At 41.7% G+C, this 16,699-nt stretch overlaps 1 protein-coding gene across 1 annotated transcript in view; it reads left to right on the forward strand.

Annotated features, from left to right (window-relative positions):
- The window catches only part of SCN8A (sodium voltage-gated channel alpha subunit 8), a 188,573-nt gene that overhangs the window by 122,276 nt on the left and 49,598 nt on the right, over positions 1-16,699 (forward strand). The window contains exons 12-13 of the mRNA XM_059682931.1: positions 4,656-5,051; positions 16,283-16,415. Coding sequence (XP_059538914.1) covers positions 4,656-5,051; positions 16,283-16,415 — 529 coding nt within the window. The remainder of the gene's footprint in view (positions 1-4,655; positions 5,052-16,282; positions 16,416-16,699) is intronic.

Consider the following 16,699-nt stretch of genomic DNA (forward strand, 5'->3'; position numbering starts at 1 on the left):
TGTGCCTGAATGGCAAGGTCTCTGAGTTAAAGCGTGAAAGGTAAATGGAGAAAATAAATTAGGTGCTAAAGGTGACCTTGAGATTTAGCAAAGGAGTCCAGGAGTGTCTGTGTCCTGTCTTGACCTGGCCATAGTTCTCTCTGGGGAGGCCCTCAAGGCAGATATATGCCCACGGCACAGTTTATTAACATGTAAGCTTATGCTCTGAACCTCAGTGTTCTATGTTAAACTCAACTGAGCAGGTAGGTAGAAGCTCAAGGATACTTCCTATCCCCTCGGCACCCAATCTTGGGACCTTACTGTCTTAATCATGTTTGTGCTCTGAATTTTAGGATGCTCTGACATTTTAGGAGCCTTGCTGGCAGGGTAGGGACTGCCCCTTCCAGTGCTAGCTTAATTCCTAGAGGCTACTTGCCTAGAAGTGTGCCTTTCATATGCAAAACCCCTGTTTCCCAATCTTTTCCTTTTGTCTAACTCACACACCAATATTTCCCCAATCCCTCCAGGGCCAACTACTGGGCAACTGGGACCACTCCTATGGCCCAGAGCCTGCCTGGAATTACTTAAACTGTCCAATCCTAAACTTGCTCAGAGGTTACTCTGAGCAACCTACTCTGCCTCACCCATTTGTTCCTGAGTAAACCACAGTGCAGACTCTCGGCCATGCTTCCCCCGCTCCCCCCCTCCGTCACCCCTTCTGCCTCCTTACTAATCCTAGAACCTCCCCATGAGGCCCTCCATGCTCCCTTCTCTGAGAAACTATAAGGAATAAACTCCTCCTTCAAAGGCAGTTGTCTCTGTCTGTCACCTTACCTTACCAGATTAAAACAAAGTCATAGGTACATTTTAAGACACCGTCTTCTGGCCAGCCACATGGTTTAGGGAAGAGTTTCTCAACCTGTCTGTGGTGAAGAACCAGTTTCTGTTTTTCCCAAGTTTTCATGAACTGATACTGTTGTAAAATAAAATAACAATGAATTTCTAGAAAAGTGGTCACAGTCTTGGAGGTTGTGACGTCTACTTGCTGTAAGAGTTTCTAAATGATTCTCTTTGTTTTTCTACTTGTCTAGCTGCACACCAGTCGTAGGTCACTCACTAACATTGGCCTGGGAATCGTACTTTGAGAATTGGTTCCGGGGAATGAATCAGTGAGAACGCCCAACATACATGTGAGAAGGGGACCGGCCAGCAGGGAGCTGGTGGAGGCCTTTATTCCTTTCCGAACCCAACGATATGGAGGAAGGAAGTCTAAGAGCTGGCCACGTGTGTGCCCTTTTAACACGCAGTGACACTTCCCACTCATAAATGAGACCTAGTGAACATCCTAGAATCTAACCAATGCCGCTTCTCCTCTGTGGTGCAGGGTTGGGGCAAAAGAGCAAAACAAATCAGAGTAATCAGGAAAGGGGTCGGAGACGTTGCGTACCTGCATTCTCTTTTCAAAGGCCTATGTACAGCATGCGGTATGTATTTAGCAGTGACATTTATTTTTTTAAAAAATATATTTTATTGATTTTTACAGAGAGGAAGGGAGAGAGATAGAGAGTTAGAAACATCAATGAGCGAGAAACATTAATCAGCTGCCTCCCGCACACTCCCTACTGGGGATGTGTCCGCAACCAAGGTACATGCCCTTGACCGGAATCGAACCTGGGACCCTTCAGTCTGCAGGCCGACGCTCTATCCACTGAGCCAAACCGGTTAGGGCAGCAGTGACATTTATGTCAAATAATCAATGGTTAGTAGTTTTCTTGATGTGTCCGTCCCCCCCCCTCCCCCCGCAGTGATCAAATTCATTTATGGTCTCAGAGATTTGTGAGTTGCTTGGACCCAAGGCAGGAAAAGACTGCCTACCAAGGGAAATGCGAATGAGAGAAGAGAGTATGATAGAACTAGAAATATCGGAAGAAAATACACCTGCGGGGGCTGCTCCATGCATTATAGGGAGAAACTGGAACTGGGAGCGCTTTGGCTCTAGAGTTAGAAATGGAGTTCTAAGGAACAAAAACATCTGGGTGGGAATATTAAAGAGGATCCCGACGGCCCTTCCAGGGTTATCACCAACAGTGTTATTGTAAAAGGTTTGTTTGACACGTAGCACATGCAGTATTGTAGAGGCCCACAAAGAACTTCCACGGAGGGATCATTTACAAAAAGGGTAAGGCCTGAACTCTAAGGCAGAATCTCATATAGCTAAAAATTGTTTTGAAAATCCCTTCAAGTCATAATTGGGCAAACTAAGTATCTCAGGGTGTAACAGGAAAGATTATCCAAAGTCAGTTGTTAAGTTTCTTTCTCTTAGAGCAGCGGTCCTCAAACTGGAGGTGCATCCTGAAGGACGTTGGAAGGTTTTCCCAGCACAGTTTTAAGGAACCTGATTCCCAGATCTTTTTTTTATTTTTATTAATCCTCACCTGAGGATATTTTTTGCATTGGGGGGGGGGGCGGGGGGGGGACTGAGAGAGGAGAGAGACATGGATTAGTTGCCTCCTGCACACACCCTAACCAAGGCCGGGGAGCAAACCCAAAGCCCAGCTACATGCCTTTTGGTGTGCAGGACGACGCTCTAACCACTGGGAAACACGGTCAGGGCCCAGATCTTTAACTTATTCCTATGCCCCAGGTTAGCCCTGTGGTCCACAATCACACCATTTCTCCTTTTCCCTTACCCCTTTCACAGTTCACCTCCTCCCGACTTGACAAAAGAAAGACATACCTGTCCGTCATCCAATTATTACGTAGTGCATTACCCTAAGGTATAAAAATCTTTGAGGTGCCAAACAAAGGGAAAGTTGAGAATATTAGTATCTCCAAAGTTTTCTTTAATTCAGGAAATGTAAATCCACCGTAAGGCTTTCTGAATTTATTTCTGACACACTTCTGTTAAGAGTGAAACAGAGTTATAGTCCAGGGTATTGGGATGTTTTAAGTTCAGGAGCCAGGTGGTTACCACTGGGATACATATTAATAAACTCATTTTAAAAAATTAGGTCATACTTTCTCCTATGAAAATAAGTCTGATTTGGCCAGTTGCTTGGGCAGTGAGGGCATAGACATTTTCATAAATTAAATGAGCCAAATGTATGGCTTTGAGGTTTTTTTGTTTTGTTTTGTTTTTTGTTGTGTGTTTTTTGTTTTGTTTTTTTGCTTTGAGGTTTTGATGAAAATGTTTTAAAAGCATGTGATAAGGTAAATCACCTTATTGAAAAATTAATGTTGGCATTGATATATATAAATTAACAATATTTGGGTTATTCTAATCTTTTCTGTTGGGTTAAATAAGGTTCCTTTAAGTAAAGGAATAAACCCTTTAAGAGTAACCCATATAATTATTAGAAATAATAAATAAAGCCTTTTGGGTATTCACAGAAATCAAGAAATAGAGTAATTCTAATAATTAGGTAGTAAATCCTTAGGCAAGTTGGATGGTTTTAAGTCTTTGCTTTTAAAAAAATTGAGAGGAACTAATTTAATTGCTACCAATAAATCCTTAAAATGTGAGGGCATATAATTTGACAAGAGTTCAAAGAAGTGAGTAACATTACTATAACAAAATTCTTCCGTTCTAAGATAGTTTGTTAATAAGATTTCTCAGCACTTAAAAATCAAGTTTTAAAAGGGGGGGAAGGGAGTTGATGTTGAGCCATGTTTCATTCTAATAATAAGTAATACTATCTACAAATATTTACACACCAAAAACACCAATTGAAAAAAATCTCACCCATCTCTTTAAGAGATACATCTTTATAAAATTTTTAAAGCTTAGTAATTACTTATAAAGTCTATATTTATGTATCTTGGTCAACTTTTGTTAATAGACGAATAACTCGATCCAGGAGGGTTTTTTAATTTCTCAGAGACTCATGGTCATGGGAAAATTAAAAAATTTTTAAATATAGTTTATAATTTTCTGCAGAAAAGTATTTAAAGGTGATCAGTAAAAAGCAAAGTTTAAAATGTACATTAGCATAAAATTCTCTAGGGAATGTAGAAAGGAAATATGTGTAGAAGGAAAAAGAAATGAGGAAAAATTTCTAAGTGGTATAGAAGAGCTTTATTTTAAAATGTCAGTGCAGAGAACTACATAATTTACAAATATGGAAACTTTTGGTGAAAAAATTTATGTTGAGTTTAAAACAACGTGGAAGGGAACATAAATAATGTCCAGTTGAACAAAAATGCTTGAAGATCACTGTTGGCATAGCACCTGACCTCCAGGCATGTTCTCCTTGAAGGACTGGCAGGTGATGCCCACTTCGACATTCTTTCTTCCTGCCGAGTGTGGCATGAGCCTCACTTGCGGAAAGGAAAGGCACCACAGACATGTTTCCCAGGGCTTTGGCTGCGGAGAGCGTGAGGTGGAAGCGTGGTTTCCGTGCTGAGTGAGCAATGAGTAGAATTTTCAGCGGTGAACTGGTTTAAAGCCAGGTAGACCTCAAGGCTGAGGGGCCAGAAGTGAGTAGTCGTGGGGAGTGCGCAGCAGTAGAAATTTAACCTCCCGAGTGCTCTCTGCAAACACTTCGGCTCTGACGGCAGGAATGCAAGGATGGGCCAGGCTTGGGAGGGGGGGGGGGGGGTAGCAGCCTTTGCTCAGGCTCGGGGGTCAGCGTCCTGTCTCCTACCTGCCGACCTCTCTCTCTCTTTCTGCCCCACAGTCACTGCTCAGCATCCCGGGCTCCCCCTTCCTCTCCCGCCACAACAGCAAGAGCAGCATCTTCAGCTTCAGGGGCCCCGGGCGGTTCCGGGACCCGGGCTCGGAGAACGAGTTTGCGGACGACGAGCACAGCACCGTGGAGGAGAGCGAGGGCCGCCGCGACTCGCTCTTCATCCCGATCCGCGCCCGCGAGCGCCGCAGCAGCTACAGCGGCTACAGCGGCTACAGCCAGGGCAGCCGCTCCTCGCGCATCTTCCCCAGCCTGCGGCGCAGCGTGAAGCGCAACAGCACCGTGGACTGCAACGGCGTGGTGTCCCTCATCGGCGGCCCCGGCTCCCGCATCGGCGGGCGGCTCCTGCCAGAGGTGAAAATAGATAAGGCAGCTACCGATGACAGTGTAAGGAAGCACCCGCATAGACGAGGCTAGGCATGGCCGCCGCCCCCGTCCTGCCCTGCTCTGCTCCTTCTGGTCTCTCCCCACCCTCGGCCCCACATTCTTGTTTCTACCCCCCACCCCCACCCCAAGCCATTTCTCTCCTGTTTGCTTCTATTTCTCTCTTCAGTCCTACCCGCCCCCTTTACTCTCCCTTTCCCTTTTACTTTATTATTTGCTCCATTTCCCCCATCCTTCCTTGTTTCTGATGATTCCTCTTCCTCCATTAACTCCTTCTTTTACTCTGCCTCCTTTTCCTTCTCTCCATCTTTGGAAGTCTCTCTCTGCCTGTCTGTCCCCCCCCCCCTCCCCCGCTGTGACTGAATGCCTCTGGCCAGCGGACCCTGCCCAGACGGAATGAGAAGCATCGTGCCACCGCCAATAACCAAGCCTGAGCAGGTTTAGAACTACCATTGCTTCTCCCGGCCACGTCCTGGCTCCTCCTAGGGAAACAGCTTGGACTTTAAAGCTCTTATCTTTCCGATTTAAAAAGCAGTATAGTTTCGAATCATGTTCTAAGGCTCTGCTGCAAGAATGAGAGGTGATTTTCCCAAAGAGGAGCGTGCATACATGATGCTGAGGTGGGAGATGTACACCAGGGAGAGAGAGGTGAGGAGGGGTTAAGGAAAACACTGCAGAACTGGACCTAGACACCAAAGGGATTGAAATGGAAATAAAGCAAAGGGGCGGGAAATAGAAGGTTGGGGCAGGAACACATGGTGTACGGGGGAGGAAGGAAAAGGGAAGCAAAAGATTAATTTTAAATGTAATCAAATGTCAGGCTCTGGAGGAGGTGAATATAATAGCTTCACAAAATCTCTTGTCTAGGGGTTTGGATAATGGCTCTCCTCTTTGGGAAAACCGTCTCTTAACATTTCTTTAAATTCTAAGCTGTTTATACCTTTTTTTCTACTTTTAAATTCTTATAGCCTCTATGACCCTAATCCTTCCTGTCTCTAATTCCTTAATTTTCCTCAGTCCCTCCTTAGCTGTATAAGTTCCCTGAGATAGCATGTCAGTCTGTTTTGTTCTGACACTTCCGTTTCCTCTAACACAGCATGAAGATAGCCAATCCTTTAAGTAGCATGATGCATGTGGGGAGGAAAACTGGACAATCGAGGTTGGAATTATTCAGAATGACCTATTTTTAGCAGTTGTTGGCTGTATAGAGATTCAAAAGGCAATCAGGGTGTATTTGAAATCATCTTTTCTTTCCCTGCCTTTTTACTTAAAAGCAAAATACTTTCCCCCTTACATTTGTATAGCTCTTTACAAGCTGCAAATTACTTTTACATGTATAATTTAATTTGTTCTGAATAAAAATTCCATAAGGCTGACAAAATGGAGATAGACTATTATTCCTTTTTTTTTTAGGTGGGGAAGCAGACTCAGAGAATGTGTGCTCCTTGAGGTCACACAGCTCATGACTGATAGAGCCAGAATCTTAGACCTTTCAGAAACCCCAATCTGTTGTTTCTCAGTTAATTTTCATGTCTTCCTCTGCATAGTCACATAGCCGTTGCTCTTCTGGAAAACTGTTTATGGAAAACCAGCAATAATTGCTCTAGCTGGTTTGGCTCAGTGAACAGTGTGTCAGCCTGTGGACGGAAGGGTCCCAGGTTCAATTCCAGTCTAGGGCACGTACCTTTGTTGCAGGCTCAATCTCTGGCCCTGTGTGGGAGGCAACCAATTGATGTGTCTCTCTCACATCGATGTTTCCCTCTCTCTACCTCTCCCCCATCTTTCACTCTCTTTAAAAGTCAATGGAAAAATATCCTCGTGTGGGGATTAACAAAAAAAAAAAAAGAAGAAGAAAATCAGCAATAAAAAGGACAACAATAATAACAAACAGTGGTTACACAATCCCTTCCAAACCAGATAGTTGGTCAAAATCACTGTTATAGATTATCATCTTTACTTTAAATTTAATTTGTGTTTGATTTTCACTAATTCTATGTCTAGAGGTCAATTTGGGGCTCTATAATTAGATAGATAATTATATTCTCTGAAAAAAACAAGCAATGATATCAAAAAGGATGAGGGGTGTGAGCATGGGCAGTAAAGTTGGGGCAATTTAGATGCTGAGAACCAAATTAAATATTAATATCCTGGCAGTTCTTAAAAATATTTAAGCTCAGTAATACATCTCGTTTTTTCTTTGTAGAGAAGGTATGAGAAAAGGTGCCCAAGAGGGAGTTTGGGCTTCAGCTTACGGCAGATGAGCAGGTTTGGGGGTTCGTTTTTGGCTTGGTTTGGTTAGCAGCTTCTGTTGTACTGTGTGGGAGAAAAACTGGAGAGGCAGTTGGGCAGATGGCTGCGGAATGTGAGGCTCTCTGCACCTCCTTGCATTGTAAACGACAGAGCGCTGCCTTCGGGGATGAGGAGCCTACCCACTCAGCACCCGGTGAGCACTTAGGAGGGTCTCTGCAGTGGTCCCAGGTGATGGTGGTGACAGACTTAGGATTCCCCAGACAAAGCGGTCAGATCCCCAAGTGGCCGGAAGATGAGGTAGGGAGGAGTCTATCGTGCCTGAGGGCTTCATAATTAGGAAAAACTGTTTTGTTAGAAGCCATAAATAACTTCCTAGTTATTAATGGTGTGACTAAATATCTAAGTTACATTAATAGGCCAAAGACAAAACAGAAACAGAATGCATATCGTTTGTGAGTTAGATCTGTATGAAGACAAACTGCATATAGAAAAAAAATGACTAAAATGAACAGTAGTTGCCTTTGGAAGGGAAAAGTACTGTTTTTTGTCTTTCTTATACTTTTCTGTTCTTTCCAGTTTTCTATGGCAGGAATAGTATTTATAGCTACCATATACTGAGATCTTACTACACTCTGCTAAGCACTTCATACGCATGATCTCCTTTAATTCTTATAACCACCTTATTCGGTAGGTGTTTTATCCTATTAACAGATGAGACTCAGAGATTGAGTGACTTTTGGAAATGGAACTTGAACCAAGGTCTTCCTGATGCCAAAGAGAACTTCCTGACTGATTAAATATTAGCTCCTTGGGGGAAAAACAATCATTTATCTTAGGATACAATATATTAATAATGTCATATGCAGAACAGGCCAGATGGGCCATTAATACCTGTTTGGGCTAGGATGTAGCGATTCTTACTCTCAAAACATTTTGGATGTGTCTACAGCCACAGATGAACGTGTCTTCACCTGAACCATTGGAGCGCCTCCAGTTCTATACAAATGCTTTGTGGTTCGATATAGTAGCGGTGATGGTTTACAAGCAGGCTCACACAATATTAATGTTTAGGCTACGCCACATCTGCATTTTTTCTTCAGAATCAAATTAAGAAATATCTTCCTTTTAAAAAAAGACATCCAACCATCATATCATCAGAGTCTCGTCAAAAACTATGTCACATCTTCATTAATTATTCACTTATGATTGAGTGGTGATTTTTTTTTTGATAGTTTAGGAATTTCTACTTTGGTTTTTGGTGAAACAGAGGATAAGGGGACTTTTCCCATGTCTTCATCTCTGAGATTGGAAAGTAGGTGAGAATCATAGCTCTTAACTCTTTAAGAAGGCAAATGCCACTGACAATCCAAAATCAAACATAACTCAGAAGTTACGACACATTAGCGTGCAGGTGTACAAACATCTCATTTCGTGCACATGGCCCCTGCCCTGTGAGACAGGTACCCTAGTTGTCTGCATTTCACTGAGGAGGAAACCAAGGCTTAGAACGTACTGGTTGCACAGTAAGCAGTAGAGTTAGGATTTGAATCTCACTGCAGAGTGTTAACCATGAACCGTTATACTATACTAACTCTAAAGCCCAAGTTTTTTATTTACTTGTGTGATCCTAAAAAATTAACCTCACTAAGCCCATTTCCATGCCTGTAATAAAAGCTAAGAGGGCCTTTATTATACGACATATGAACATTAAATGTAATAGCATATAAAATGTGAAGCATATGATTGGATCCATTCTTGGTATTCAGGTTCTTCGTATTCAGTTTCTATTTCTCTCCCTATAATTTGTTGGACGTTTTAGCCCTAAAAAGTAGACAGTGGGGTTTCTGCTGAATTGCCTGCCTTGGAGAGGATGGGGTTCCTTCTGAGATTCTAAAGAAACTTTCTCTGGGAAGGAGAAATAATTGTACAGTTATTTTAAAGCAAAACACTACAAAAGTTCAAGAAAGACTTGAACAGAGATAAATGGCTAGGTTCCAAGGCCACTTCTAAAATGCTCTAAATTTTAGCTCCAAGAAAGGTGACTGGACTGGAAGTTAGATGCCCAGTATGCATTCCCATGTGAAAGCAATTTAGAATCAATAGCAAGTTGAGCTCCCTTGGGCAGAGCTGTAGAACTTGGGCAGAATCTGCTACCTGCAGAGGTTGCAGAATATCTCTTTGAGGACAGCTACAATTTAGGAGGTTGGAAGTCAGTGGCTAGATGTTCTAATAAACTTTGCATTTGGGTTAAGAGAAATGGAACAAATATATACTGTGTTTAAATTTCAAAGAACAAAAGTAAGGTTCTCAATTTCTCCCTCTGTTGCTGATAGTTTTGCACCAAGGCTCCTTAGAAGCTGAATTTTCCAAAAGCAGAGGCTCCTGGCTTTTTCAAAAAGTCATTCATCCTCCTCCTCCTTCCCCAACAACGAAACAAAGTAAAGAAAACATATCTGTACACCTCCATTTGCCAAACACAAAGCCGAAAGGATAGGGAAGAGGTTGGGAAAGTGCGTGTGATCTTTCCTCTGGTCCTCGGGTCTCATCCTCGGTGAGAGAATCGGGCAGCTGGACCAAAAGCAGAGGTTGACCTCACAGAATCCCGAGCAGATTCTGGGCGGAAGGTGGCTGGGAAGATGCTTCCTTACGTAGGAGGGTGTCTGCTGCAGGTTTTCTTCTCTTCCATTGGCTGTAGTCTGACCCGAGAAACAATAGCCCATGTTGTTGGTGGGAATGTAAAATGGCGCAGCCACTTCAGAATATAGTTTGGCAGTTAATAAAATAAAAATAAAAATGTAACCATAGAGTTACCATATGACCCAGCAATTCTACTCCTAGAGATATCCCCAGGAAAATTGAAAACAGGTGTTTACACAAAAACTTACACATAAATATTTATAAAATTATTATTCGTAATAGCCAAAGAGTAGAAACAACCCAAGCGCCCACCAACTGATGGATGGATAAACAAAATGTGATACGTTTCTACAATGGGATATGACTCAGCCATAAGAAGGAATGAAGAATTGATATGTGCTACAGCACGGATGGACCTTGAAGAACATTATGCTAACTGGAAGAAGCCAGGCACAAGAGGCCACATGTCCTACGATCCCATTTATATGAAATGTTTAAAGAGCCAAATCCCTAGAGACAGAAAGCAGACTATTGCTTGCAGGGGGCCGGGTAGAGGTGGGGATTGGGATTGTCTGCTAACAGGCACCACGTTTCTCTTTGGGAACGTTCTGGAATCAGATTATAGTGATGATTGTACAGCATTGTAAAAGCCACTGAATTGTACACTTTAAAGTGGTTAAAATGTTGAATTTTATGCTATGTGCATTTTGTCTCAAATTTTTTTAAACTGAAAAGAAAGAAACAATATCCAAGTACCTGGACTTGCAGCCCCAATTTTGAACACCTCACCTAGGGAGGAGGGAGTTGCAGGAACTACCCGCCCATCTTGGTATTCTTTGTTCCCTGATTTTAACAGATTAGATTTTCTTAGTAGTAAAATGTATTTTTCTCCAAATTCTCTCTTATCCACGCCCCCCCCCCTTCCGCTTAGCACTTTTATGTAATGTTCTTTGTAGGCAGCTTTAACTTATATCGTCGTAAGCAGTTAACAGTGGTGAATATGTTTGCTCTCTTTCTCTCCACTAATCAGTCTGATTGATGAATACTGAGAGTTTGCATATACAAACCGAAATGACCCGATCATAGTATAAAATAGAACTTTCACCCACAGCTTGCCCAAGACGCCAACCTCCTATCCACAATAAACAGCCCAAGAAGCCAGCCTGCTTTAACTCAAACTTATAAGAAGCCAAATTTCCATATCTAATGACAATCCAGGGAGCTAAGCAATAACTTCTATAACAATCAGCCCCAAATGTCCATGACTTGATTAAGAACTGACAACTGCCCTGATTTTTGTCCCTGTTCCAACGTAGGACCAACCAAAGGAAGCCAAATGTGCACCCCTAACAAAGCACATAGGGTGCCCAGCTTCTAGTCAGCCTGCCTCAGCTGCCCCGGCCAACAGGCTTTAATCAGGGCGTACCTGAAGCCTTCCGTCTCCCATTATGATGCTTTCCGATTCCTTTGCCTGCTTTTGAGTTTGCTAAAACACACGTCGTTGGCTGACTCCCTCACTATGTCAGACAGCATACATAACCTGCGTTTTTCTTGTTTAGTTGATCTTTGTTTATTTCCAAAATACAGATACATTTTATACATATTTACACACTCTGCATTCCATATGCTCCTCTGTAATCAGTACGGCATTAGTACGATGGGTAACCCTCACCCAAGAGTTACCAGAGTTGTGGGTAAAACCGAGGTAGAAAATGGGCTCTGTGACCAGTTGAGGATTATCCCTAAGCCTCCTTACCTCCAAATTCTCCCAGAAAGTACCCTCATACTCCTTTCTAACCTGGCCCCTCCCCCTTCCAGACAACTGCTTCTGTCTTGTGCCACCATAGATTAGTTTTCTTTCATTCTTGTGGACTCTACAATATGAAACTTTTATTTGGCTTCTTTCACTCAAAAAGATGTTTTAGAGATACATTCATGTTGTTTTGTGTACCAGTAGTTCACTCCTTGCTATTGATGAGTGGTATTTTGCCGGGGTCCAACCCCAGCGGGTCCAGGGGTTCCCAAAGGCGTAGACAGAGTCGGCGAAGAAGGAATGACACGGAGACAGTGTTCAGTTGATCAGCAGCCTAGCCAGGATCTCCAGCCAGGATCTCCAGCCAAGTTCTGGTCTGGATCTCCAGAGAGGTTCTGCTTCGGATCTCCAGCCAGGTTCTGTGGCCATGTTCCCTCGCTAGGTTCTCCAGCCAGGTTCTGTCTGAGATCTCCAGCCAGGCTCGGTCACCAGGTTCTAGTCAGGTTCTCTTGCCATATTTCTGTAGTCAGGTTCAGCCCAGGATGTTTTGCCATGTTCTCTCCAGCGAAGTTCTTCTGTCTGTAGGTTCTGTGTAGGTTCTGTCTTCTTGGCTCTCTTCTAAGTTCTGTCTCTCTCTGTCTTGTTACATCTGTATTTATACCAGTTGATTCAATCCTATCAATCTCTATTACAAAGGTTAGGGCGTTTCTTATCTCCATTCCAGGGAGTAAAGATTATGCAGCTTAAGCATGATTGTTTGTAGTTAAAGTGATTAATTACCCGCCTGGCACTTAGTTAAGGGGTTTTATTCCCTCCCTAACTTCAGGGGAAAATCCCTACCTGGGGAAACAACCTTTCTCAGAGACCTTGGTTAAAACACATAGTGCCAAGAAGGTGAGCAAACATATTAAGAACAGTATGCCATATATGCCAGGTCCCTTGAAACAGCAAGCATGGACCAGCTCCCGGCAGTATTTCATTGTATAAATAGATCATAATTTGTCCATTTTCCTATTGATGGGCTCCCTTGTATTCCCAGTTTTCAGTAGCATGAATAAGCTTGCCAAGAGCATTCTTGTATAATTCTTTTTGTAGATAAGTATTTTCATTTATATTGGGTAGATTTCAACTCACAGTGAAATTTTTGGGCCATATGGTAAATGTATGTTTAACTTCATGAGAAACTGCCAAAGGACTCTCAAAATGATGCCAAAGTATATCATTGTTTTATACTTCTACTAGAGGCTTGGTGCACAAAAATTTGTGCACTCTGGGGGTTCCTCAGCCCAGCCTGTGCCCTCTTGCAGTTTGGGACCCCTCGGGGGATGTCCACCTGCTGGCTTAGGCCCACTCCCCAAGGGATCAGGCCTAAGCTGGCAATCAGACATCCCTCTGGCAGCCCGGGAGCCCTTGTGGGATGTCCACTTGCCAGCAGGGAACAGGCCTAAGCTGCAGTCGGACATCCTTAGTGCTGCTGAGGAGGTGAGAGAGGCTCCCCCCACCACCGCTGTACTGGCAGCCATCTGCCTGGCTTGTGGCTGAGCAGAGCTCCCCCTGTGGGAGCACACTGCCTACCAGGGGGCAGCTACTGCATTGAGCGTCTGCCCCTGGTAGTCAGTGTGTGTCATAGTGACCAGTCATTCCCAGTTGTTCTGCTGTTAGGGTCAATTTGCATATTATCCTTTTATTATATAGGATTAACAATGTATTAGAGTTCCAGTTGCTCCACATCCTAGCCAATATGTGGTTGTGTTAATCTTTGATTTTAGCATCTTAGTGAGTATAAAATACAATCTTATTGTCCTTTTAATTTCCATGATGATGAGCATTTTTTCATGTGCTTATTGGCTTCTTATATCTTCTTTTGTTAATTGCTTATTCAAATATTTTGCCCATTTTAACTGAGCTGTTCTTTTTATTATTGATTTATTAGCTTTTTATATGCTATGGATATAAATCCTTTATCACTTATATAAATTTTTAATTTTGATGAAGTCCAATGTATCAGTTTTTCCCCCTTTTATGATAATTTTTGCATCTGCCTGAGAAATCTTTGCCAATCCCTAAGATTGTGAAGATATTTTCCTTCTATAAGCTTTATAGTTCTGGGCTTTACATTCAGATCTCTGATTCAGCTCAAATTAATTTTTGTGTATGGAACAACATAGGAGTGGACCTGGGTGGATATCCAGTTTCTTAGTACCATTTGTTAAAAAGACTTCCCTATCTCCATTTAATTGATTTAACTCCTTGGTCGAAATCAACTGATGTAGTAGGTGTGGGTCTATTTCTGTATTCTATTTCTATTCCCTTGATCTATTTATCTATGCTTATACCAGTACTACATTTGTCTTAATTATTGTAACTTTATTACTCTTGAAATGAGATAGTGTAAGCTCTCCAAATAAAAAATATTTTAAAATATTAAGTAATCTTTTAAGAGATATTTTTGCTATTCTAGATAATATTTCAAAAGATTTTCCTATTCTAGATCCTTTGTATGTTTTTATATATTTTAGAATCATCTTGTTAATTTCTTCAAAAAAGTGGAGAATTTTGATACGGATTGCACTGAATCTAGAGGTCAATTTGGGAAGAATGAGCATCTTAATTATATTGAGTATTCCAATCTATGAGTATATTTCTTCACTTATTTAACTCTTCTCAAGTTTCTCTCAGCAAAGTTGAATAGTTTGTAGTGGGGGCGGGGGTTGTATATCTTTTCTAGATTTATTTCTTGGTATTTATATTTTTTGTAATTTTTTAAAAATCATGAAATGATAATTCTTAGACAGCATTTTTATTAATTTTGTTTTTAATATTATTGCTATTAAAGCCTGAAGAATTTATATCTTGTTATATCCAGCAAGACCAGAAAATATTAAGATATAATTAGTACCAGAGCTACATTAAATGCAATTTCATCCTTCCTTGAAGTATCAGCTGGTCTATTAGATCATACCGTATGTTAGGGATCAGTATTAAGAAGATTATCTACCACATACTACAATTTTTCAGAAGGGCAATTCAATAAAAATCTAGACTCAATAAATGCCAGAAATAAGAGTGTGCATTGAATGGGGTCTTTCTTTGTTCGTTTTTAGACGATTGTCCTTTTTAAAATGTAGTAGTTTATCTGATTTATTAGATGTTGTGAATATCAGGCTGGGAATTTTAACCAAAGTGGCTTCTCAAGGAAATATACCTCATATGACCTGAGGCAAGAGTTAACTAGTCATTCTTACATATACAGATGTTTGTAAATAATGAGGCAGGAATTGCCAAGAAAATAGTGCTTTTTCCTTTCTATTTCTTCTGCAGCTCTGCCAAACAAAACTGTAAGGTAAACCAGATGTCTGAATCAGTGAAAATTTGATGAAACATTGTGATGAGATAAATTATAATCTGCCAGAAATTTTCTTCTGTATGGTTCTTAAAATCTGAACATATAAGAACAGAAAGGCTTTCTGATGTACCTCTCCAGAGATAATTATTTTCTTTTTAAAACTGGTAGGATCACTCTGGTATGGGTCAGACAGATACTTCTCTAGCTTCATACAAACATGTCTCTTCCTTGGCCTTCGGTGATGGTGACTTTCTCTGCCCTGTGATCCTCACCAGGGAAGGGGCAGCCGACTTTAGGTGGATAACGTGTAAAAGTGGACAACATGGCTACTAGAAAGCTCGGTGTGAAGCCATCCCATTGAGCCTGATCTGATGTAGAATATTCAGGTTGGCACAAAGGACACAAGCAAGGAATACGAAGAAACAACCATCTACTGTAATCTAATTGACATCATGAGGAGCCAGTGGTATATTGACCACTGTGGAGCATGTAAAAATATTTTGTATAACAATTTGATGGTACTTTCTGCACTTTTTATTTCGTTGGGGATTTGAACCATGCAGGTTAACTCATAAAATAAAATTTTTAAAAGACAAGATCAACACATATGATGCAATACATTTAATTAAACTAGCTAAACCTTACCATGCTTCTTTACAGTGGCTCAAAGGAGATTTGGGGTAGAACTTGTAACATTCAGTTAGGCCCAGATTTGGCATTTGGAAGCAACAGTTTCTAGAGTGATGGTGCTCCTACACATGGAGGGAACAGTATTTGTAACTCTCGGTGTGATTAGGGACATGGCCCTTAATGAAATTTCAAATGGAAGTGAATTTGACTTATTCTGTGGTGTGGTCCAGTTCTCGTCAAATGCTGCGGATATGAGACGAGGCCAGGAAAATTCAGGGTCTGCTTCTGATGGCATTGCCCCAGGGGACCTGGTCTTTCTGTTCTATGTCTGGAATTAAGCAGATGAGGTATTTGGGTCCCAGCCAGACTCGGGTTCATTGTAGATTTGTACAAACTTAAATGACTTGGTCTTGTCATCTATAGAAGTAAGGATAGTCCATGGCTAACTTACAGCATTCTGCTTCTTGAGGTCAATAGGATTGATTGTAGGATTACAGTAAGAAATTTAAGGAAGAGCATATGTTTCTGCTCACAGTCTGGATTATTGATCTGGTAAGGCCCAGCCTGAATGTTTATAAGACTACTCACCCCATTTGCTTTTCTTTTTTTTTTTTTCAGGGTACAACTGAAGTGGAAATTAAGAAGAAAGGTCCTGGATCTCTCTTAGTTTCCATGGAGCAACTGGCCTCCTATGGGCGGAAGGACAGGATAAACAGTATACTGAGTGTTGTTACAAATACACTAGTAGAAGGTATGTGCCCTGTGATGTCAGTCCAAGCTGCTGAGATACAAATACGTCGTGTGCTTGATAAATATAATCCCTGACCCTTGGTCTGAGTTTTGCAAAAATTGCCTCTAAGCTTTAGGAATAGTGTGCTGATCATAGAAACCAGCATCCCAAATCTGCATGCAGAGAATTCAATAAGGACTTCAAAGTTGCTGCCAGCATTGTGCACAGACAGATAGTAAGTATGAAAGAGTGACGTAAGTGTGAGGTAGAAGATCCGAAGAAGTCTCTGTAATTGTCATCACGAG

Source organism: Myotis daubentonii, chromosome 2, assembly GCF_963259705.1.
Source record: "Myotis daubentonii chromosome 2, mMyoDau2.1, whole genome shotgun sequence".
Lineage (NCBI taxonomy): Eukaryota > Metazoa > Chordata > Mammalia > Chiroptera > Vespertilionidae > Myotis > Myotis daubentonii.